Source organism: Sturnus vulgaris, chromosome Z, assembly GCF_052056855.1.
Source record: "Sturnus vulgaris isolate bStuVul1 chromosome Z, bStuVul1.hap1, whole genome shotgun sequence".
In the NCBI taxonomy this organism is placed as follows: Eukaryota; Metazoa; Chordata; class Aves; order Passeriformes; family Sturnidae; genus Sturnus; species Sturnus vulgaris.
Genome location: NC_142283.1, coordinates 8,163,596 through 8,187,163, shown reverse-complemented (window position 1 = coordinate 8,187,163; position 23,568 = coordinate 8,163,596). Strand labels below are relative to the sequence as shown.

The window sequence follows — 23,568 nt, the reverse complement described above, 5'->3', positions numbered from 1 at the left end:
CTCATCCTGTTACATGGTTTCTTCCACTCATCTGATCCTGTGCTTAGGTCAAAAAAGAAAATTACAAGAGAAAGATGTGCACAACAGGTTTTGGAGTATGTTTTAATCTTTTCAGCTCTTTGCACCGACCCTCTGAAAAAAGTAGAATCTCTGCTGACAGAGATCTGTGGGACTCCCAGGATGTGAAGTATGGTGTAGATCTTAATCCCAGTGGGAGCTCTGAATATGTCACTCAAAAGTAAGAGTTACACACCATTATGAGCACCCATTTGGTTTCTTGAACTGTGAAACAACTTTAAAAATCAACTATGTTCTCAGTAGAATATTGACCAACCATTCACCTAACAACCATTTCTGAAAGTCTGTCTGCAACAGAAATCTTGACCATTTAATCACTATTTCAAGACAAAGATGCATCTTAACTCCTGATACTTTAACTTAAAATTGGAGTGTTCCAGGAAGACCTAACACAATTTATCACTGTGAATTTATACAGATATCTTAAATCTGACCCTAGCCTGAACTTCTGAACCAGAAATATTATCTTAGGCATGACATCAAGCTGAAAGATAATCCATGAAGACTCATGAACTCTAAAACTGAGGGTCAATCTGTCATCACTGCCGTAAGCAGGCACCATCATGAGCAATAGTTTCACGTGTGTTAAGACCTGAGTGCCCATTTAGCATCATGTGCACGAGATGCAGCAACTCTCAAAGCATCAATTCCTACTGTCTCACTTATTTCCTGCAAATGCATCCGTATTGATCCATTTTCATTCAGTCTCTTCAACAGCTCCAGTGAGCAGGTGCCACAGTTGTGACAAAATGACAAGTGCAAATCTACCTGAAAAGCCTATGCTCTGACTTTAGGAATGGGATCTGCAAACTACTTGCACTACATGCACCACCTCACAGAAATTACTGGTGAAATACACCAGTGAAGGAAACATATCAGAGAAGAATTGTTTATTGTGAAAATGTTGGGATGTGGGAATGGACTGAGAAGAAGCAACAGATGTCCCTTCAGAACACCCCAGGAGTTACAAAACAGATCATGAAGCCTGAGGTGCACTGGCCAAGTGAGTTAGAAATACAGAAACATAAAGTATAATTTCTCCAGAAAGACTTTTTGTTGTTGTTGTCACCACATTCTGCTGCATTTATAATAGATTTATTTATTTCATGTTACTCAGATACCGGCAACTGGATTATCCATTTCTGCTTTGAAGGGAGAAGATCTCACCATTTAGAAGCTACTTGCTACCCACACAAAGGCACTCAAGTGTTGCTGGAAGCCTGGAGTTGATGCAGTACCTTATGTTTGTACAGGATGCACAAGGCTGGCAGACCAATTCCTAAACCTAGTATTAAAACTCAGAATTTCTAGACAGTAGAAAATGCCTATGTTCTTTCAAAGCCAAATCACTGAAACAAGTCTTTTGCCTTAAGGCTGATGTTAATGACTTCATCCTTGAAACACTGCTAAAACAAACTCTTCCTTTTCAATGTCTGGAGCGGCTGGCCTGGAACAAGAAATCAAGTCCTGATGAAACTGGGAATGCTTCTTCAAAATATCTATTCCACTTTTAAAAATTCTCCTGCTGATGCCAAAGCCACTCACAAAAGTTAGGATGGGTTTGTATTTCAAAATATGCTTTAAACATCTTCTTTTGCTGCTGCATTTTTCATGTCTTTCCTACTGATCAGCTCTAGAAAGGCTTGACTGTTGTACTTAGGGTTACTCAGACTGCATTTGTGAGTCCCTATTGATTCCTTTCCACTCTTTTTAGAACCTCATGTAACTTATGCAAATTGTCATGATAAGTAAGTGTAGGGATATTCCTACAGGCCAAAACAAAAAAAAAATTATTCATAGATGCAGACCAGAGGAAATGGTGCAGCTGTATCACAGGAGCAGTCAATAATTTGATAATGCACTGCACCTTCTTGATTTCCAAATTTTCATGTATCTGAGCAAATAAATAGCTCAATGTTTTGTGCTTGCAAAAGAAAACATGAAAATGTCTCAGGTGTTTTAAGTAGGCAAACAAACAAAAGTTAACACATTAAGGGCTTTACAGCAGTATCCATGAAATCAAAACCTAAGGATACTTCTGAAAAGAAAGGAGGGAAAAAGGTGGGCAATTACATATTGTGTCCTGTCCATTTTCACACTGCTATCTATTTTAAGCCTAGTTAAAAAGGCTCAGTCATTACTGGAAATGCCTTCCAACTTAGCAGGCTTCAAATATGGCCTGCAGACTTCTGCACACACAGAACACCTGCATGAACAGTGCCTGGTTCATCACCCCTTTCCTCAAAGATTTACACAAACTTTCTGATTAGTAGCTTTTCTAGCAAAAATCTGCTGAAGCTATGGGGTTTTTTTTAACTAGCAAATGGGAAAAATGCATTTGTACTTCAGAACCAGAGCAAATCAAATCTTCCTAACTGTACAATTCCTTTTTTTAGAAACCTGTTTAAACAGAGCAACATATTATAAATTACAGTAGCTCTCAAAAGTGTTGGCTAGCTTCAAGGCACAATGTAAAAACAGGTAAAGCAATTTGTTCATAGCATTTTTTCTACTACCAAACACATTTCTTTAATCACTCAAAAGAAAAAGAACTTCTGGTTCCTTTAATCCCTTCCTGGAAAACTCTACCAGATTAATTGGTGGAAACTATAAGATGTTATTCAGGTTGTCAAACGGATTACTTGCAACGGGAAGTTTTCAGAAATAAGGGGAAGGATAAAAAAAGACTTCACGTGTCTACAAGCAGGAATACAAGCCTTCTTTCACCTAGGTTTTAAAGAAAAGTTCAGTAAAGCACCTAATCTCTCATGGCAACACCTTAATGTTAATTTTTAAGATGTCCTCAAGAAGGTAAGGAGAATCAAATAATAATCAGATTTATTTCACAGTGCCTATTTTGGCCAAGAGTTTTCCGTGCTCTCTGCCTAACTGTGAAGCACTTTAGAAGGATTCTTTTATAGTCAGGTAATATGAAAGCTGCTTAGCAATTCAACAAAACTAATCCAATGTTCAAGAGATACCTATTCACTGAGATTAAGCCAATTTTACAATATGGAGTTATCCAGTCACCTGGAACAAAGGAGGCATGTGAAGGACATAGAAAGCAAATGCTGAGGAATAACTGGCAAACGAAGAACCTAAAGAGATTTTTAGAAAGAGCAATGCGAACAGACACATACGCTGAGTGAATAAAATCAGAAACAATGAATCCCAAAAAACAGAAGTGACTGAAGCACAGGGATTATGCAAAAACTTCACTCTGCTACAAGAGGACCCTATCCGAATTTGACCAGCATCTCTCAGCACCAGTTCTTGCAGCATAAGTAGGGCTCTAATGACAGGCAGTTTATTCTGCACACCAGCACATGACACAGCTCTGGGGCACTCTGGGGACAGTGTGGCTGGACAGTGCCCAGGCAGAAAGGAACCCAGGGGTGCTGGTCGACAGCCGACTGAACATGAGCCACCAGTGTGCCCTGGTGGCCAAGAAGGCCAATGGCTCCTGGCCTGTATCAGGAATAGCGTGGCCAGCAGGAGCAGGGAGGTCACTCTTCCCCTGCACTGGGCACTGGTGAGGCCACACCTCGAGTGCTGTGTCCAGTTCTGTCCCCTCAGTTCAGGAAGGACATTGAGACACTTGAGCACATCCAGAGGAGGCAACGAGGCTGGGGAGGGGCTTGGAACACAAACCCTGTGAGGAACGGCTGAGGGAGCTGGGGTTGTTCAGCCTGGAGAAAAGGAGACTCAGGGGTGACCTCATCACTGTCTACAGCTCCCTGAAAGGTGGCTGCAGTCAGGTGGGGTTGGTCTCTTTCTCCAGACAGCAACTGACAGAACCAGAGGACACAGTCTAAAGCTGTGCCAAGGGAAGTATAGGCTGGATATTAGGAAAAAGTTTTTTATGGAAAGAGTGATAAAGTATTGGCATGGTGTGCCTGGGGAGGTGGTGGAATCACCATCCTCAGATGTGTTTAAAGAAAGACTGAATATGGCACTTTGTGCCATGGTTTAGTTGAGGTGTTAGGGCAGGGGTTGGACTCAATGATCTTGAAGGCTTCTTCCAACTTTGGGATTCTGTGATTATGTCCTCACAGCATCCCAGTGGGACAGTATAGCACATTTAAGCACGGCATGGATGGAGAAGGAAGGAATAGAGTCACTGAGGGATGAAGCTGTTTGGAAGTTAGTTCACCTTGGGATGCTCTCCCAGCTAAAGGTTTTGTTATATCTGATGAAATTTATTTTGCACTCTTTAGGAGAATTGGACATTATCTTGACAAAAACACTGTATTTTGAATATCCAGAATTGCAATCTTATGTCTGTATGTCCTTTATGCAATTTTAATTATATCATTAAAGTTCGAATGTGAGCAGCAAGCTTTTATGTTGAGAGAAGTGACTCTTTTTTAAAAATAAACAAATAAAAAGTCACTTCCAATACATTCAATGTCTCTTACAAATGTAACTTTGAGGACTGAATACACAGACATAAGAGGTCATTTCACACTCCTCAAATACTGCTAAAAATCAGAGGGCACCAGCCCAAACGTACAAAATTTTCAGAACACCTAATCAAGAAATTATAATAAAACAAGCGCCACATATGTCATGAATGTTCTAAATTTACTTTTTCACAGCTCCCCAAGCCCTGCTGTGATGCTGATGACAAAAAGAAGTTCAAGACGCACTTGTCTCACTTACACAAATGATTTCAGTATTGCAGAAATTCTCCTGCTACTCAGTAGTTCAGCTGTTGGCTTGACTACACGAAATACTGACAGGAAAATGTATGTGGGCAAGGAAAAAGAATGCTTTCCTTCAGTGCTTCTGTAAATTGAAACTTTTTTAAAATTACATTTGAACTGATATTTGAAGATGATTCAATCTGTCCAAACATAAAATAGGAAAAAGTAAAGAAAAATGTATCCCACTGTAGAAGCAGAAATAAAGTGAGGCTACAGCATACCTACAGTTTAAATCCAAGTTTGTACCAAAACAACTGTAAGATTAGAACTTTATATTTTGCATATTATTTTTTATTTTATTCATTTGGGGGAAGGGCAGAAGACATTTTCCATATAAAATCCTCAGCCCTTTGCAATATCCTGTATATCGGGTTGCCAAGAAGAAACACTTTCCACTCTGCCTGCAAAAAGCTTTCCTGAGGGCAGAATAATGGATTTAGTGTGAAAACGTATGATCTTCAGATTACAGAATTTAAGTTTTAATGGTGTTACATATTTGACTCTGCCCCTATTACCTTGTCAAAGTCAGGATTACAATAATCCACAATGAAGCACAATGAAGAATGTGCATCAGTCATATATCAAAGCCTTTTGGTATTCAGTAACTCTTTGATCAATTTAAGACAATTCAATTAAATCTGGTTCCAGAAAATTTTAGTGTTTTTATGTGCAAAGACACACCTCAGATGTGCCCAACTCCTCCAGGAATAACTGCACTTGAAAATAAATCCTTAGATAACTCCCTGAAACACCTCAAGCCTTCAGGCCAGGACTTGCAGTCTGAGGAGGAGGAAAAAGGAAGTAGAAAATGCCAGCAGAAATTCCTGACCAAATTTCTCCTTTTGTTGCCTAGAGAGACATTACAATCCTAAGTCCTGTTGAGAAGAGGGTTTTCTTAGCAGGAAGAAAAAACTACTTCTTCAAAAACCACTATTCAAACAGACAGAATGGCTCTAAAGTTGCTCTCATACCTTCCCCCTGATGTCATGTGCAGTTGTGAGGATGTTGTTTACTCACAGTATGAAACTTTCCTTCCAAATTTATTTGCTAAATGCAATTATCCTATCGCCTTGCACTTCCTGTCACTAATTAAAAGCGTCAAATGGGCTGCAAAAGCAAGGACAACACTTTGACCTAACAACTTCAAAGACATGCTGGATTCTCTCCTACACCCCCCTAGCCTGAGCTTTCTCCTAGAAAGCGACTGCCAAAATGAGATGAACAAAGAGAGGGCAAGAGCACCGAGCACGGAAAACAGTGCTGGATGAAGACCTCAGGGCAGTTTCACCAGTCCACAGGGATTTGCCAGGCATTGCCCTTCTCCCACTTCTATCCCTGGCACTGTCCAGACCTCAGGGAGCTTAGCTGTTCTCATAATTTATTCCTCACCTGCAGAAAACTGGCTGTACTTCCATGTACAAAACATCTGCCAGTTGTGACTGTACCTTTCCCCACCTTCAACCAGCACACACGAGATGGTCCATGGAAGTGTCATGGATGAGTCATTTGATGGTTGGATCTCACAACTAATATTATGTGTATGTTAAAGAAAGTTTTATTGCTGTATAGTTATGCTATTGTGATTTGTTATGTAGATATCCTCTCTTCTCCCCAGAGTCCTCCTTCTCCCCTGTGTGATTAACCTGTGCCCCTTACCTAGGACACTTCAGGAGTGAAGGCTTGTTATTAGGACATGACAACACCAAACCTCCAATCAAGCTGCAAAAAAAAAGCCTCCACCAATAAACAGCAAAGAAAGAGCTGATTGACAAGACTTTAAGAGGGCCAAGGGTATAAAAAGCAGATTATCCATTTTGTAGATGAACACGTGACAGTTTCGTCCTATGCTCCCAGCGCTGTAATTTTTCCTTATTCAGTCATTCGTTGTATTTTGTTAAGGTTTTTAATAAACCTTTGAAATTTTTAAAAGTAAATGCCATTTCTCACAGAAGGACGTAATACAACATTCCCTGGATCAAACGTTGCAAAGTGGGATACCAAAATAATGGCACAGCTATGCTGAAATGTTGTTAAAGATGTTTTTGACAGTGCTCTGTCCCAGGAGGTGAAGAAGGGAGAAGATGCCCCACAAAGAGCTTAGGCAAACAAAGGCCACCATAAGGGAAAAAGGAAGAACGTGAGACTTTTCCTCCTGTCATGCCAGACACTGCATCTCATGCTTTCTCTCATGCTTGGCTGCCATCCATGCGACCTCTATAGTGATCAGTTCTGGCCATCAACAAATCCTCACACAGGCTGCTGTGCACTATTGACATTTGTTGGGACAGATCCAGGGCATATCAAAAGCTGCTCTCCAGCCTTTGCAGCATGCTCTGGGTCAATCATTGACTCCAAAGGGCTCTGGAAGCTATGGAACAGGGCACCTTTACACTATTTAACATCTGCCTAATGCAAACCAAGGTTGGGAGACAGCCTCCTGAAGGTTCCTTTCAGGATGCTGTCTGCAAAGGAGGGCAGGGAAAAGGAGAATCTTAGTCTCCTGTACATCCTAGTAAATTGTTTACGTGTATAACAAAATGTACTGCACCAAATCTTCACAGACATTTAATGACAAATGCCAGACTGTAATGACACCTCTTATAATAAGGAGTCATCCAGAAAGCTGCCTGCATTATTTGGGAGAGGGTCTCGGATTTAATAAGTGGATCAAAATTAGTTTAATGATTCTCTATTTAGTCTTTAAATCCACTCATAATGTGACATTGTATTTCAAATTAGGGAATGAAAATGTTGATTAAACACTTCTGTCATTTTAGAGTAGACATCACATGTTATCTCTTTACCATTAAAACTTTTTAAATTTTGAACATAAAAAGGAATTTGTAGAGTCAGGCACAGGGCTTAAGTTTTTATAATGAGCCACTCATCTTCAGGTCAGGTTCCATAATAACTAACTGCTACAAGTTAGTTCAGCGGGAGGAAAATTAAATGGGGAAAAAAAAAAAGTAAGAGTAAGGGCTAAAACTGTGTCATATTTGTACAGACTGAACCATGCTGGTATTTAAATTGTCCAAACTCCTTGTGACACCTCATTTCTACCTCTGCCACCACAATTTCATGAAGGCACACTGCAGAGTAGGCAGTTAGCAAATACCTACTGGCAGGGCAGCTGACATGGTAATCAAGGCTCAGCATTATTTTCTTAAGCGCAAATATCTCAAAACTTTTAATCAAAGGACAAGATTCCAGTGGCGGAGGCAGCACACTCTGGGGAACATGCCTAGGATAATTTTTACTGACTATCTCTTTTCCTATCATGATCAGCTAGCACGGCTGCTGCTAGATTGCTTTCCCACAGAAAAACATTGTCAGGAAAGCGGGCAACATTATTTTTAGCTATCCTGCTTTTCACAGCAGCAGCAAGGTGGCATACTGCTAATCAGTTCTCATGGTTGCTTCAAAGCAACAAAAATAGGGTCTGTCCTAACCCAGGTAATCCAGCACAGGGCTTGGTGTCTGGGGCAGTTTGTCTGGAAAAAAAAAAAAGCACTTACTTTAGTCTCAAAAGCACAGCAGTGGGGAAAGAACACCTCCAGTGTGCCTTAGGATTTACAGGGACTTTTCAGATGGAATGGCTACTATCAATCATCTCTGCACTCTCAGCAGGAAATTAGATTTCCTGTTGTTTAATGCTACCATGCTTGACACAAGTCTATGAATTTGTAGTCCCAGTAGTACTACATTAAAAATCTGTACTGTGGACAAAGAGGGGAAGAAAGAACGTTTTTATCAAACGTAACAGAGAGAACATCTTTTCAGACACTACCTCTTTGGTTTTGACCGATTTTTAGTTTAATGTTGTGTTTTAATCAGCAAAGCAATATGTGAAAGGACAAGGAATGTATATTTATAGAGCTAAAAATCCTCATATCAGTCTTGTCTGCAGAAGGAACAATTTATGTCATTGTCATAAGTTGCCAACCAGGCCCATCATTCATTTCTTTGAAGGACTAAAAGCCCTCAGAGCTGCTTGTTTAAGCAGTAAATTTGAGACATCTCATTCCTGATTGTTTCTTATCAGGTGTTTTTCTGACCTCATTTCTGCTTTTCACTCATTTTTACCCTTTCTTTCTCTGTTAGTATAGAGCAGCGACCCATTGCCTCCATCAGAACAACAATTAATCCTTTGACAGCTCCTGGCACTTCTCTTATGGAAGAGCTCAAGTTTCCTCAGAACTAAGGCCAAAGAGTGAGCATTCCATCCAAACTACATCAGACAGGTGGCTCTGAAGTTGGTTATTTACAGGCAGTTATCTCCTTTTTACCATCTAAAACTGATGGGAGCTTTCATCCTCCCTGGAAACAGAGTTGCTTCCCTTGCCAGGAAAACTGTCCCAGCCTTATAAGCACCAGCTGAACAATCATAGGTTTCAAAAATCAATGTTGGCCAGTCCATCAGTGTTAGGCTAAGTAAAAGAAGAACCACAAACTTCCATCTGTATGGATTTAAATAATTAAATAATTAAATAGTGTTTAAAAAACCCACCACACCAACTGCCTTTAACAAGGACATGGAGCATTAACTGTAGATTTACTGCTAGACAGTTCTCAGCCCTTGTCCTAGCTAAGCTTCTTCATCACACTTAAAGGTCAGACGTGCCTCATCTACATTTTATGTTCCACCTGAACTGAAATCAGAGCTGAGTGTTGTTTTCCAAGCCCATGAACAGTCAGACTGTGAGATCACAAATTTCCTTGAATGAGTTTTAGTCCCTGTGCAGCACCGATGGAGAGAGGTCTGAGGAAAGACTGGGAAGATGAGCAATCACCTGCTGCTGACCTACACCTGCAGCTACTGCCCATTATGTGCCAAGTACCACTGGACTAGCCAGAAAACCAGACAGAGAAGTCTTGGATACACACTGTCTCTACTTGCTCTTGCAGGCTTGTACCTGAGATCTGGATAACCCACGCAGGACTTTTTTCCAGGGGGATCTGATGGCACTAAGTATGAAGTTGGATATCTATGTGATCAACTAAGACAGCATCCTTTGTTATAAATAAAATGGCTAACAAATTACTTAATTCCTCCAGGGAAGAGCTGCCTTCTGCATAGGCTTGGCAGCTGAATGCTGCACTCACCTCAACAAAGATGAAGCAGGGGATGATGGAATAACTTCTCTGGGTATTGTTTCCTAAAGCCATTTCTCATCACACTTGTTGGGGAGGCGCTGTTCAAAACTTTATATCCTGAAAAAGAAAAGACAGAGGTATTTCAGTATATTTCACATTTTTACAAACCCCAAAATGAAGTTCATAACATAGAGCACTGACTTAACAGACCAAGGATACAGACTACAATGAACATCAAGGTCTAACTGTGTACAAAATATCCTGAAAAAGCTCTCCCTTTGCAACACAAAAGAAGAGACAGACATAGGTTACAAGATACATCATATACAGATTGAAGGGTGATAAGCAATCCAACAGTTGTCCTTAAATACAATACACTCCCAAGCAAGATTCTTCCTCAGAACTGTAAAATCACATTTTCAGCTCACTGAACTGCCCACTGTGTGTTTTAAACCAGGAGATTTTTGTAATTGACTTGTAAACTTGCAATTCAGTAAGAGACATGCTTACATACACTGACTGTACACATACATGATCATAATGTTTATCTGTATAAATCTGCTCAAGATGACAACATGTGCTTTGCACAAAACCTCACAGCCCGTGACAAGCAAATGCAACAAAAACGCAATGAAGACCTGGGCCCTTTCTGCAGAGCCTTTCTGTCCTGATAAAATTTCATACATTAACACACCAAACTCCACCCAGTTAGCATTACTTTGGGCTACTGGCTATTCTAATTAACATAACCTTATAACACTGTCCTAAGACACTCTTTTTGCACGAAAAGTAGAAAAAGCAGAGGAAAGAAGAACTAATACAATGAAATTTTACTGACAGTGTGTGTCTTTTTCTGCATGCATGAGGCAACACATCAAGAAGCTAAGTCTGGTTTAAATGCCTCTACAGGGAGATACAGAGCAGGAGAGAAGGTGGAGCTGGAAAAGCAGTGTGTAGCCCAGACTACCAGATGCAGGATTGCACAAAGCATGAGACAAAGGAGAGAATCAAAATCCTCTGCTATCAATTTTAACCTCAGCACATCAAGCAAGAGCACAGGTTTAGGTGGGTCCAGCCCCAGTTCCAGCACTCACAAAGAAACTCTGCCCTGATGACAAGCACCTCCATGTGTCACGGCCAGGGAGGAGAAAGCTATTTTGCAGAGGATGCTTTGCACAGCATCTTCCCATGACTCTTTGACCTCACTGGCATCTGGATGGCAATTCAGGCCTTGGCATATGGAGCCTGTGAGATTCACAAAGGAGTCACTGCTTTCTCACCAGCTCTCAGCTGGGAGAAATACCATGATCAGCACAAGTGAGTTCATCTGAGGTTAGGATGGAGGAGCTGGATCAGCTGCCAGTGCTTGCCACCTGCACCATGATGTAGGCTCTTGTCTCACCACCTATGAACTACTTAATGTATTCCTTAGCTCTTCACAGTTTGACCCAGAGTTGTAAAATACACTATGTATATGATGGATTTAGGCAGAGCAGACCTACCGTGACTCCAGTGAGGTCACACTCTGTGTCAAGAACAGCTTCTGAATTGCTAACCATTGAGAAATACAGTTTCAGGACAAACCAAATAGTCAGGAACGTCACCTGTGATGTGCTTCAGACACTCACATCTTACACTGCGGCCCATTCTAAAGTACAAATATTCTCAAAACACCTCATTTTCCAAACAGACTTCACTATACTTACTGGGTAAAATGGGGTTTATCTCAGAGGTTAGTGTCATTGCCTAAAAAAAGACAAGGTAATCCAACCTCATTTGGACTATGGAAAAAGATTCAGAAATTCATTTTTAACACCACTTTTAATACCCCCATCTCTTGTGCCACGTGGCTTTGTAACTTGGCAAAGAAACTAGCAATTTAACTGAAGGTTAAATTGCTTGATTTAACATTAGGGGACCCCTGACGTTACAGATGTTTATCACCATGCCTGTTCCTTTAAGTGTATTGTGCACTCTTGGTTTAAAAAGCTGCACTGCCTATGGGAAAGCTTTTACATGCCAACTTCTCTCCTATGTGATCACACATTTGTGTCAGGCTTAAGTAGCAAGAGGTCAAATGGTTCTGTGATCCCCTAATTCCCAGATTGTGGGAAAACTCTCAGCTAGCCAGTGCTTGTCATAGCTGGTCTTTTCATCAGGTTACTCAACAAAAGAGTAGAGGGAAGCAAAGATGTAGTCTTGGAGGGAGCACCATCTTTGGTCTCTCTTCAGCTGGAAATGAATCCTCTAGGGATACTGACAGCAAAACACGGATTACAGCAAACCCCAGATGCTTCAGCCTGCACGGCAGTCAGAAATAACCTAGTTTTGCTCAAAGAATCATAATAAGATGTAAAACAAGTTTTAGTAAAAGTCCTGTTCTCTAATCCATGAAGATCTTGTCACATTGAAGAAATTTTTGGCGTGCAAGGCCTCTGACTAAAGCAGTGGCAAATAAAAGCTAAAATATCAGCAACAGCCTTGTCCATTTATTATTTCTACCAACTTGACTGAATTACTAAGGAACTCATGTGAGCATACCTGTAACAGTCTTTTTAGATCCCAGTAGCTGTGACCTTTTCAGGCCTGGTATGTTATCACAGCACCAGAGTAGAACTGGTCAAACCTATCCTAACTAATTAGGAAACACTGTAGAGGGAATATTAATGATCTGAGGCTTTGGTATTATGAGGTGCTTCCACTCTTAAAACAAATATATATAATTGTATAATGCAACATTTGTGAGTTAATTAAAATTAGTTCTCATCTTGCTCAATCTACCTCACCTGTGCATTTTCAGAAAGCCTCATATCTACAGCATAGGAGGTTATTGTCTGGCATCTCCTGGGAGAACAAATGGGGACAGAGAATATAAATAAGTGAACTGAAAACTGAAAGAAAAGGACAGCAAAGAAAAAGACAATTCAAGCTGAAGAGATTTTCTTGCTGCAGGGATCCATCCAGGAGAATTGCTTTTAGAATGCCCCATTCAGGTATGTTCTAAAGCCTTTCATGTGAGCATGTTGCAGACAGCAAGAAGGACATATCTAGGACAAACTAGCATTCACTGAGCCTTTATGGTGTTAAGTTATTGCAGCAGACACAGTACATTTGACTGTTTTCTGTGTGATCAGTCATCCAACCAGTTAATTTGGGGTCTATTCCTCAGGAGACAAACCTCCGTTTGTCTGTGGTCAAACCTCCGTTTTTGAAGCCATGCTCGGCACAGGTAGGAAGAGAAGATAAACAATGTATTTCACATATGGCCATACCAAAGTGTGTGGCACCTGGCCATCTGTGGGAAATACTCAAATCAACAATCCAGCCAAGCTAACAGGCCCTGTTCATCATAATTTTCAGCTATGTTTCAGTTAATCAGAATCAATGCATATTTCTTTTTCAGCAGCTCAGAAACCACCAGCCTGAAATCCAGGAGCTACTGCATAAACCACAGCAGCAGAGACACCACTGGCACCTGTGGGACACCACCCCACAGCAGAATCCCAAATTTTCTCTGACCAGAGGTGAGGAGGGTAACCACTGGCCATTTGGTACCAGGATGTGATGCAAACACACACAAAAAAAGGATTTCTGTCTCTTAGTTTCATGATCGTTTCAGCAGCACTGTTCCAAAACAAGGTGTAAATATTACATTAGCAGGAACACCAACTGTAACTGTAACAATCTAAAAGATACTTGAAACATCATTATTTCCTTATGTAAATTACTTAAACCTTCTGTTAGCAATTTGCAAACCTCTGTTGGCAATTGGCTTCAAATTATATAGATCTTTACTCTCATTAAAATATGAATTCTGTTTACAAATAAAAAAGTACCACCAGAACCTCTGCACCATAACTATTCGTTTGCCCAACTGAAACACACATTGCATATTTCAAACCCCCATTCAATTAAGGAAACAAATTAAAATTAATGCCGCTGCTAACAGTGATTATCCAAGCTTTGGCAAAGAACTGTATAATCACAATATATTATACTATCTCTTCGAGATCTCACTGTAAAGCAGGGTCCTCTATTTCCTGTGGGAGGAAACAGTGGAAGCAATTTGTCCAACATCACACAATGACTCAATGTATAGGCTGAAGAAAGACACATCATTCTGAGACTCCTGTCAACTGCTCTGTCCACTTGACAACACAGTCTCTGCACTTCAAATGTGCTTGCTAATTCCTACACAAGTCCTCACCATACATTTTAGGAATACAGGTTTCCTGACTGCTTGCTGCTGGAACCAGCAGAACACACACTGCAACCTTAAAGCAGAAGGGCTGATCAAGCATGCCCCAAGATGTGACAACCTCACATTCTCTCTTTGTGACTTCACCTGGCATGTCCAAAGGCACCGCATTATCCCAGTGCAACCTCTGCATCAGCATGCCTGTAATCCTGAACAGGCTGCAACAGGACAAGAGAGGCTTAAAATGTCTTCCCCAGAGGTCTCTTCCAAACTGATGCACAATGAAGGGCTAAAGGAATAAAAGGTACTGCAAAAGACAGTCAGTGTATTCCAAGTACAGATTTCTTTACTGTTTTGGAGTAATTGAAACCTCAGCGGTGGCATGAATCACTCCAAAAGCCAAACCGTGTGACAAAAGGCACAAATGGCTTTGTGGCATCAGAGCTTGCACCCAAACGCAATGCAGACCGCTGGCCTGAAAACAGTAAAACTAAGAAAATAACATCACGGCTGCAACAATTGGAAGGTACCAGACAACTGGCACTCAGTTCACTATCTCAGTGGCCCACAACACACTAATTTTTACCTACAAATGAGAAAGTTATCCTTTGGATCATGTTGCCCTTCAGGAAGTGTGTTCTACACACAGTGGGGTCTGGGAAAGAGGGAAGACACTTGGTTATATCATCAAAGAACCCTTCACCCACTGACTGTGAACTGAGAGGCAGAGAGCCACCAACATGATGGCCACTGGATCAGTAACATGGTGTCAGACTGGAGAAAATGTTTGTCCAAACCTCATCTTCAGCTGTTAACTGGGAAATTGTCTGGTGGCTGATCACAAACAAATGATCACAAACAAATGTGGTGTGCTAAGTTTTGGGCCTTGGCTGGTGGCTGTCTCCTGTGTAAGCAGCCCAATGACCCACTTGGCCAGAACATTTATAAGAGCTGAACTGGTAAAGCAGAAGCTCAAGTTTACTTAATCCAAATCTCACCCCAGAATACAGTTTATTAGAACTTCTCCTGGTTTGTGCTGGGACAATTATAGCATTCAATAGCTACACCATTCAAATAAATTGCCCTGTCAGAGAAAGTGCTTCTCACAGGTGTCTCCACAGACTCCTGAAACAAGAAACTAATTACGTATCACTAATGGCAGCAAGGAAATAAATAAAAACAATACGGAAAATAAACCCAAACATGTTCACCATTACAGAAAAACAATTTTGCAGCATTTTCTCTGATGAGAATTCTGACCTTTTTCTCCTAGCAGAAGTCACATCTTCATATTCAGCATTTGACACAGAAAACCATTCCATGGCAAACAGTGATACTGAAGTAATATAGTCCAGCATATCTAAATATAACTAATAAATACAGCATATCTGAAATGATAACTCTTAGTACGAAACCCACTTTATGGTTGTGAAGAAAAGATACATTAATAACTACCATGATTCCTAAATTCATTCTCTTAAAAATGTGTTGCTGAATCCCTGGTGTCAAAGCAGATACCTAGAAGAAAGTGATGCCTTAGATTTCAAGAATCCTGTTAGTGTTGTTTTCCCTTGCTACCAGCTTCGAGTAGAAAATATCCCATGATTGAGTGATAAGCATCAGTACAAAGTTTATGGACAGGCAGATTGATAAGGGCTCTGCACCATTTACATCTTCAAGAGAGTTCAAGTGTTATGTCAGCACAGCAGAGGCCTTGTAACAACTTCTCACTGTGGGGAGGAAAGTGAAATCTCAACTCCACAGCTTCCATCAACAGAATTTTCATTTACACCACTTGGCCAGAATTTCATAGATTTCAAACAGAACCCAAACATGTCTGTGTGAATAGCAGGTAAATGCATGCAAATATCCAGAAAGCCAAACAAAATGGCCACAAGACCTATTTTGTACTCTCTCAAACTCCTGAATCTCTTCTTGTTCAGCAAGTCTGAAAGCGTCATTGTGGTTGGTCTACTCCATTTGGTGAGCCACTGAATTCCTTCTGAAAAGTTTCACTGTATCACTTACTTTGTGTTGGTTTGAATGCAATACACCTATATGTGGTATCACATCAGCAAAACCATATGAATAAAAGTTTTTACCTGCTGTGGTGGTGTGCTGTAGCTGATAATGCTCCTCTCTTGCAAAAGGATTAGTGGTACATGATAAATGAAGAAGGAATCTGACTATGAGATTCATTAGGGAATTCTTTAAAAAAAATAACAAGCATAACAAGCAGTCTCTGGAAAAAAACCCAAAACCCATTAAATTTATCCAAGCCATTACAAGACAGTCCTGCTATCTCTCCTTTAAGTAAAAAAAGCTAACTGTTCTAGCTCTCATTTTAGCCTGTCAAACTTTAAAGTGAATCTAAATAAAATACCTGTGGGAAAAATAAAGGCTATTTCTTGGCCTCCACCCACCCTACCTGAAGGCACGTCATCTTGATTTAGACTAATTAAACTAATTAATTTGCCTTGTGATCTTTTCTGAACAAATACAAAAGGCATTGGTTGTTTCTTTTACTTCTGATTGGTTAAAACTCTATCTATCTTCAAGGGTATTTATAGCAATAAAATGGCAGGTGTGGTTGCATTAAAGTAACCTTTCCTATACATAAAGGATTCTGAATTACAGAGATTAATTACATGATTAGTCTATTGAAAACCTAGCAGGCTATTGTTCCAAAAGTAACATAGTTGAGATCCAGAACCGCAGCTGATTGACTCAGTTAATCATGGGCTTGATACACAGATACCCTGTTTATGCTAAATCCCCATCTGTAAACTGCTGCACAAGAGTTCTATGTTCCAATGTCCATTTTCATGCCTCACAAAAAAATAACACCATTCCTGATTTACACCTGACAGTCTTCTAAGACTCTGGCTGGAAGCCAGTGATCTTCCCTGGTATTTGGGATACTATCATGAAGGGCTTGTGACCCAATTTCACTCTCTGAAACCAATTCCATTCCACATGGCTTTCCTCATGCAAAGCACCAGCAGGCATTGAGGAAACTGGGTAATTTCAGCAGGAAAAACCAGCAGCCTACACCTCAGGCTCTTAACTAGTTAAAAAAAGGAGGGAGACATAGACGGGAAAGAAGAAAGCATACAGAAAATAACAATGTCATGGTGCAGATGAGAGGAAAATTGGATAAGCTACAGAAAAGCTTCTATGGGATGGAGGGTAGGACAGGAAAACAGACCACAGCTTTTCCCTGTGATGCAAAACCACAATACTGAAAATTTCATCTATCAATACAACAGACCCTGGAAAACACCCCACCCTTACCTTCCCAAAAATATCAGGGTTTTGCAGAAGATATTTTAATATTATTTAAAAATTATTAAAATATTGTATTATAAGAAAAAGTTATTCAAAGACATTTTCCTCATTCAGAAAATTTGTACTTAAGAAAACTCGCTTTGTTTTCTTCTTTACAAAACCTCCCTAGCCAACTGTCCTACTGAAACTTATTGAGCTATTAAAAAAAACAATTGGCTGCTTATGTCTTAGCAAGAATGAGAAATATTTTTATTTGTAATGGAGCTTCACAGCTCTGCATAGAACTAATTTTGGGAATCCCAATATTAAAAACATATTTCAAAAATATATGCTGCACGGTGCTCTTACGTGCCATATCTGCTGAGCATTAAGTCCAAACAAGCTGCTGATCAACACATTTAAGTGCAAGGATGAATCTCGTGCAAAGTGCCAGCTACTCTCAGGCCTCAGATGGATATCTCTGAGTAAATTTCCAAAGCCCTCTCCTCCCACTACCCTTCTGTGACAACTTAGGAAGCCAACACTTTTGGAGGGTCCTCACACAGGTCATAATATAAAGATCAACAGGCAGAAATACTGAGATGAGCACAGGAGGGAACAGAGCACAGCAATGCTTGACAGAGTAAGGGGATGAAAATCAGGTGATCAGCATGCTTCTATTTATTTCTGATGTTTCTTATTTTCCAGGGGATGAATTCTGCATTGGAAATTTCCTCTCAAAATCATGGTAAGCTGTTTCAAAAACTAGTCATGTAATAGGCACAAGCCAGTGGACTCCAGATAGAAAGAAAAAAACCCATTCATTTTTGTCCCCTCAGGGCTCAGCAAACTGTGTGAGTATTGATTGCAAGCTGTAATATTATGAAAGTAAACAAACAACTGCCTCACCACAGTGTAGCCTTTGGCAACGAGGTCCAGGGGCAGGGCCCCTTGCTCCTGTTATATTCTGGTGTTCATGTTGGCATGGAGCTGTCAGGGATACACAAGGAAGGCATAGACTCATGCTCCTGCAAACCTGGCTCAGTCTTAGGTGGATCTTTTGTCAGTTCACTTGGTTTATAAATCTCCACCTTCATCCCTTGCCAAGACAAAGGATTTCCAACATACCTGATCTTTTCCTTCATACAAAACACCTTGGCAGAAGCTCTTTTTAATAGCAGTGAAAAAAATTTTCTTTTGCTTTCCTCTTTCTTTTTTTTAATCTCTGTGTCTATTATGCAGCCAAGGGAAGGCAAGTATAAACCCCACTGCCCCAGTTTGCCCACTTTTAAGGACAGTACTGTAGTACAGCTCATGCAGTTTATGTGGGCCTCACAAACACTACCTGGATGGACAGTCAAGAATTTAAGAATGTATTGTTAAACTACAAGAGTCTAAAAAAAGAACTTATTAGTCCATATCTATTTATTACTATTATAAAATACTGCCGACTGGAACAAAAACATTTCTGAATTTACAGACCTGTAATACCTCTCCCTTCTCTGTACTGTTATGCTATCCACTGACTCCTGCATGAATCCTGCTTAGCCTGGAATAGGAGAGAGGCTTATGGCAAACTGTCCCTGGCCACAGCTTGTCTCCAAGAGAAAGGCTCCAGAGCTGATGGGGAGAGCTCATTCCTCTTTACTCTACTCAGCATCCCCTGGGGGGTGAGGTGCTGGTTGTAGCTTGATTGGCTCTGGTACCATCTTGTGTTCACAGTTTCCAAGCCTCTGCTATTATCCCATGTCTGTTCTTCTCCATGCTGCCATTCAGACAGTTTATTTTTAAAAGAATAGAGACTTGTTAGTTCTACCCATTAGGCAGAGAAACTGATGAAGATTACTATAAAAAGAGGCACTAAATTATACAACCATATAAAAGCAAGCTAAAGCTAAAACTGATTAGGTAACATCTATCACTCTTTCAGACAACTGCTGTAAGAGTTAAAAGAGCAGAACAAAGCTTCAGGCAAGCCCTGACAACTGAGATCTGACAAGCCCTTGTCCTCACAGAATTACTTCAGAATCTGTGTTGCTACTAGAAAAGGCAATAGAATTTGTCTGGCTACAAAGCCACAATGCAGATTTCGATAGACAAGAATGCCCTAGATTTTCACAGACTGAAAAACAAGGTTTTTCACCTATGAATCCAGAAAGGCTGCTGCAAACACTTCTGTGGATTTAAGCTCCTGATTAGCTCCTGGTCTTCTTGGAGGTCTGTGCTCTTCCCTGTGTAATTTTGTCTTGTGACACCTATAGAGGCCTCAGAGAAGCTCACACAGACATTATTTGAGCTATAAGGTATTTGATTTTTAAAGCCAATACAGCCTACACTAACAGCTGAACTATAAAAATTAAAGTGACTCAGAACTCTGAAATTCTTGTAGGTGAGACCTTAATGTTACTTCTAAGAGTATGTTGTTATTGAAATCACATTCTGTACGAGTTTTAATGAGACAAGCACCTATTTCAGGTCAACTGTATGCAGAAATACAGCTTGTAGTATTTTGTGGATGCTTACACACCAGCATGAATGTGTATTCATAAAAATTCACACAAACTCAAATGCAACTGCAGCCTGCAAAGGAGGAACTATGAGCTGAAAATAAAGGGAGCAATTTTGCATGTGATCTTGGTCAGAATATGATTAAATAGCCATTTGAACACTAAAAGCTGACAGAAGCATATACATATGCTATCATGTCCTGTGCTGTTTTCCTCCATCCTTCTAAGTAGACCATCAGAACATCACGTGTTGTTTAATAGTCCTCCACTGCTGATGCACAGCTCTCACCCCTAAAATACCATTATCCTAATTTTCAAAAATTATATGTTTAGCTCTTTAAAAGTGGAAAAATGATTTCCAGCAAATTGGTGTAAGACTGCATATCACACACACCTACAGCATTTTTGCATGGAGGCAACTGGTTTTTACAAAAAACTGCTATTTTCTGCCCATATGAGGGTCACCAATTTATACACTGCCTTTTTAAAATACCCCAAAAGCAGCATTATACAAAGGTGCAGCTACCCCATTCACAACATTGAAGGACTTATGTACTCTATTAAAACCCAGTTTATCACAGAAAGCAGTTCTGGATTTGGCTGCTCTATGTACAGTTGCTGCTTCTAGTGCTCATAACATCACATTTTATAAATGCACTGGAGTTCATTTCTCTAGGTATGTATACATACATGTTTATTTAGATACCATTTAAAAAAATTACATATTGAAACACTGTGTTCCCTAATCTACTAAGCACAATCAATATTAATAATACGAAATATACATATTCTCACAAAGGAAATAGCTTTCTGATTTGGAGATTAATGCAGCCTGAAATTTGATCTTCTTTCTCTGCTTCCCTTAGTTCATATTTTTCTCCTGTCACCTCAGCCATGAGAACTGACACAGAATAAAAAATATTGCATCACTCTGTTAGGATATGTGACAGCACAAACAAAACAGGAACAGGGGAAAAAAAAGCCAAGAAATGCTAAGTCATCAATATCCATAGCACTGGAATGCTTTATATACTGCAGCAAATACAGCACTCTGGGTGCTTCATCTTGTATGCACCTCCCTTCTTTGCTCTGCTATGAGCAAGTCCTTAGCCCCTCATTCTCTTCCACTCCCTGATTCCATGGGGTAGCTGTCCTAAGAGCAGGTGTCACTCTCTGCACCTGCTATCCAGTGGTTTTGGAGGTATCAATAGCCATAGCTGTATGCAGCTGCTCCTGGGAAGCACAGTTTCCCCAGTCTCCACATTTTAATTTAGTGTGAACCCCAGCAAGACAAGAGATGGGCTGTCGGCTGGGACTGAGAGACTGGGGCCACTGGGTTTTATTTGTTTCCTTGTGCTGACCCCTCCAAATGCCCCAGTGATATTTACTGAAGCATTGCCCTGCTGCTTCCACGCCCTCCACAGGTGCTGAGCAAAGGTACCTGCCACAACCTCCTGTCCCCAGGTGTGCTTTTCAAAGGCACAGTTTGCACTACCTCTTTGTCTTTTCCTAGCCCTAGGACTTTAGTTTATAATCATCTGTTTTCCTCCCAAAGACTCCTATTTCTCTTGCCAGGGTTCTGCCACAGGCCATGTAGTTCACAAAATTAGAGGCAAGACCATTCACCACAGCTGCTCTGCGTGCAGCATGCAGATCTTGGCTACATCTAGGGCTCACCACAGTAATCTCCAAACTTTTGCAACTGCAAACAGTACCAGGTGAAAAAAATCTGAGACGACCACCCCACCTTCCCAAAGTACCACCATCCTAACAAATTACGCAACTTGTAAAACATACAAAAAAGTAAAAACTGTAAGCTAGAGATGAAATAAACATAGTTCTAAAAATTTATTAATGGCACAAAGCTATATTTTTCACACCCCAGTGGACTGTTTCAGGCACACCTTGATGTGAATGCACCCTGCTTTGGAGACCACCTCAGCTCCACAATCTCATAGTGGAGTTGCTTACAGGTTTTTTGATTAAACTTATTATTTTGCTGCAAAATACATTTTTAAATTTTACTCTCTCCCAATTCGCATGCTCCATCTCATCTTCCCTCTCTTGTTTTCTATCCTTCAGCTTGCAAGTCTCTTATCCTCTTTACCACTATTCCCCAGCACATCTGGTTTCTTCACAGGACAGTAGCTGTGTTTTTTCTGCCCAGGTTTGCAAATTCTTGGGCAATATCCAGGACAGTCCTGCAAGATTCAATATTCTGTGAGTTGGTACCACTGTATAACCCACATCCCTAGGTGGCCTTTCTTTACCAATGAAAACCAAGGAAGTGACTATTTAGGGAGCTGCATGAACAAGCTTCAACTTCCACTCTGGTACTGTCGTAACACTAAGAGGATGTATACTTATTTTCTGACCTCTCTCTTATAGATGTTCCTGGCTTTTCTATTCTTCATCCAACTTTGCAGAACTGTCTGCTCAAAGTAAAAATTAAAATAAAATTTCGGACCCAACTATACTGAGAGATTGAGATGATGGAATTGTTAAGAACTGCACATTTCTTCTCAGAGCTTCCAGTGGAATCATGAAGTGTTGTATCATCCCATCTGTAAAGCCAGGCAACAGTCCTATAACACAGCTCAGCTTAAAAGCCATTATTATGCACCTGCTTCCCATTTTAAGTGAAGAAGGAACAACCAACACATGTGTGACAGCTGGCATCTTGTCCAACAGAGCAGAGACTGACCCTGACTCCTCCAAACCAAAAAAGTGCTTTAGCCCGTGTCCACTTCTCCACAGGAAACACCACAAAAGACCCAAACTCTGCAGACCAGGTACCTGAGGGGCCCATGAGAAATGTTAATCCCCAGCTGGTCTCAGCTGTTCATCATTTGGAAGTGTCCAAGCACAGACCTGATTGTTGCCCTCCACTTGTCACTACAAGTCCATCCACTGGGAGATGCTTCTGCTCCTCCTGCATTAATGATCCCTGCAGACAGCACAGCTGCCATGAGAATCGTCAAACCTGGATTTTTCAAAGCATCAGTGATCTAACTGTACAGTTACCAAAGGCAGGGATAACATTTCCATAAATAACAAGTTCAGCAACAGCTGAGACTATGTCTCAGTTTTACGAAAAATTCAGCTCTGAGCCTCCCAGTCTCTGGACCAAAGGTTCCAGAGCTGTGTCTCCATACATTGTTCACGCACTAAAAATGGCTTCAATTAAGACCTGTTAAAAGGAAGATCACTGGTTAACTACATTTGCAGGCTACATTCTGAACCACGTGCTGCCTGTCCTCTTACAGCTGCTAAAAAGCCACAGAAAAGCCAGACTGTGCATTCAATGTGTTCAGCAATTACAGACCCACCACCTTACCCAGACAAATTTCCCACTGTTTGGCAATCCACAGTGCACTGATCTGGTATTAATGAGCGTGCAACCACTCTCTCAGTATTGATGAATAGGAATTGGACAAAGAGCACCCTCCCTCTACGCAGTAACTGAACATTTTTACCTGTTCCTACTTACAAAACTGGAGGGTCTCCAAATCCCACCTCCTTGCACATCCTGGCACAAATGAAAAAACCCAGCAGGAAATTGACAGGGAGATGGATGACAGTGGGGAGGAGAAGATCCACTGTATCGAGTTGGGTCCCCTGGAGTAAAGCACACTAACAATGATTGGCACTAAAGAGGCCCCTGATAAGCAATACAGCAGTTATCACAACGGGGGGCACTTGCTCATAAAAAAATGAC

At 40.7% G+C, this 23,568-nt stretch overlaps 1 protein-coding gene across 3 annotated transcripts in view; it reads right to left on the bottom strand.

The window, feature by feature from the left end:
• PLPPR1 (phospholipid phosphatase related 1) overlaps positions 1 to 23,568 on the bottom strand; it is a 122,697-nt gene that overhangs the window by 55,308 nt on the left and 43,821 nt on the right. For all 3 annotated transcript variants that reach the window (XM_088157374.1, XM_014883885.2, XM_088157375.1), the window contains exon 2: positions 9,888 to 9,995. In XM_088157374.1, the coding sequence (XP_088013500.1) occupies positions 9,888 to 9,950 (63 nt within the window). In that variant the 5' untranslated portion in view covers positions 9,951 to 9,995. The remainder of the gene's footprint in view (positions 1 to 9,887; positions 9,996 to 23,568) is intronic.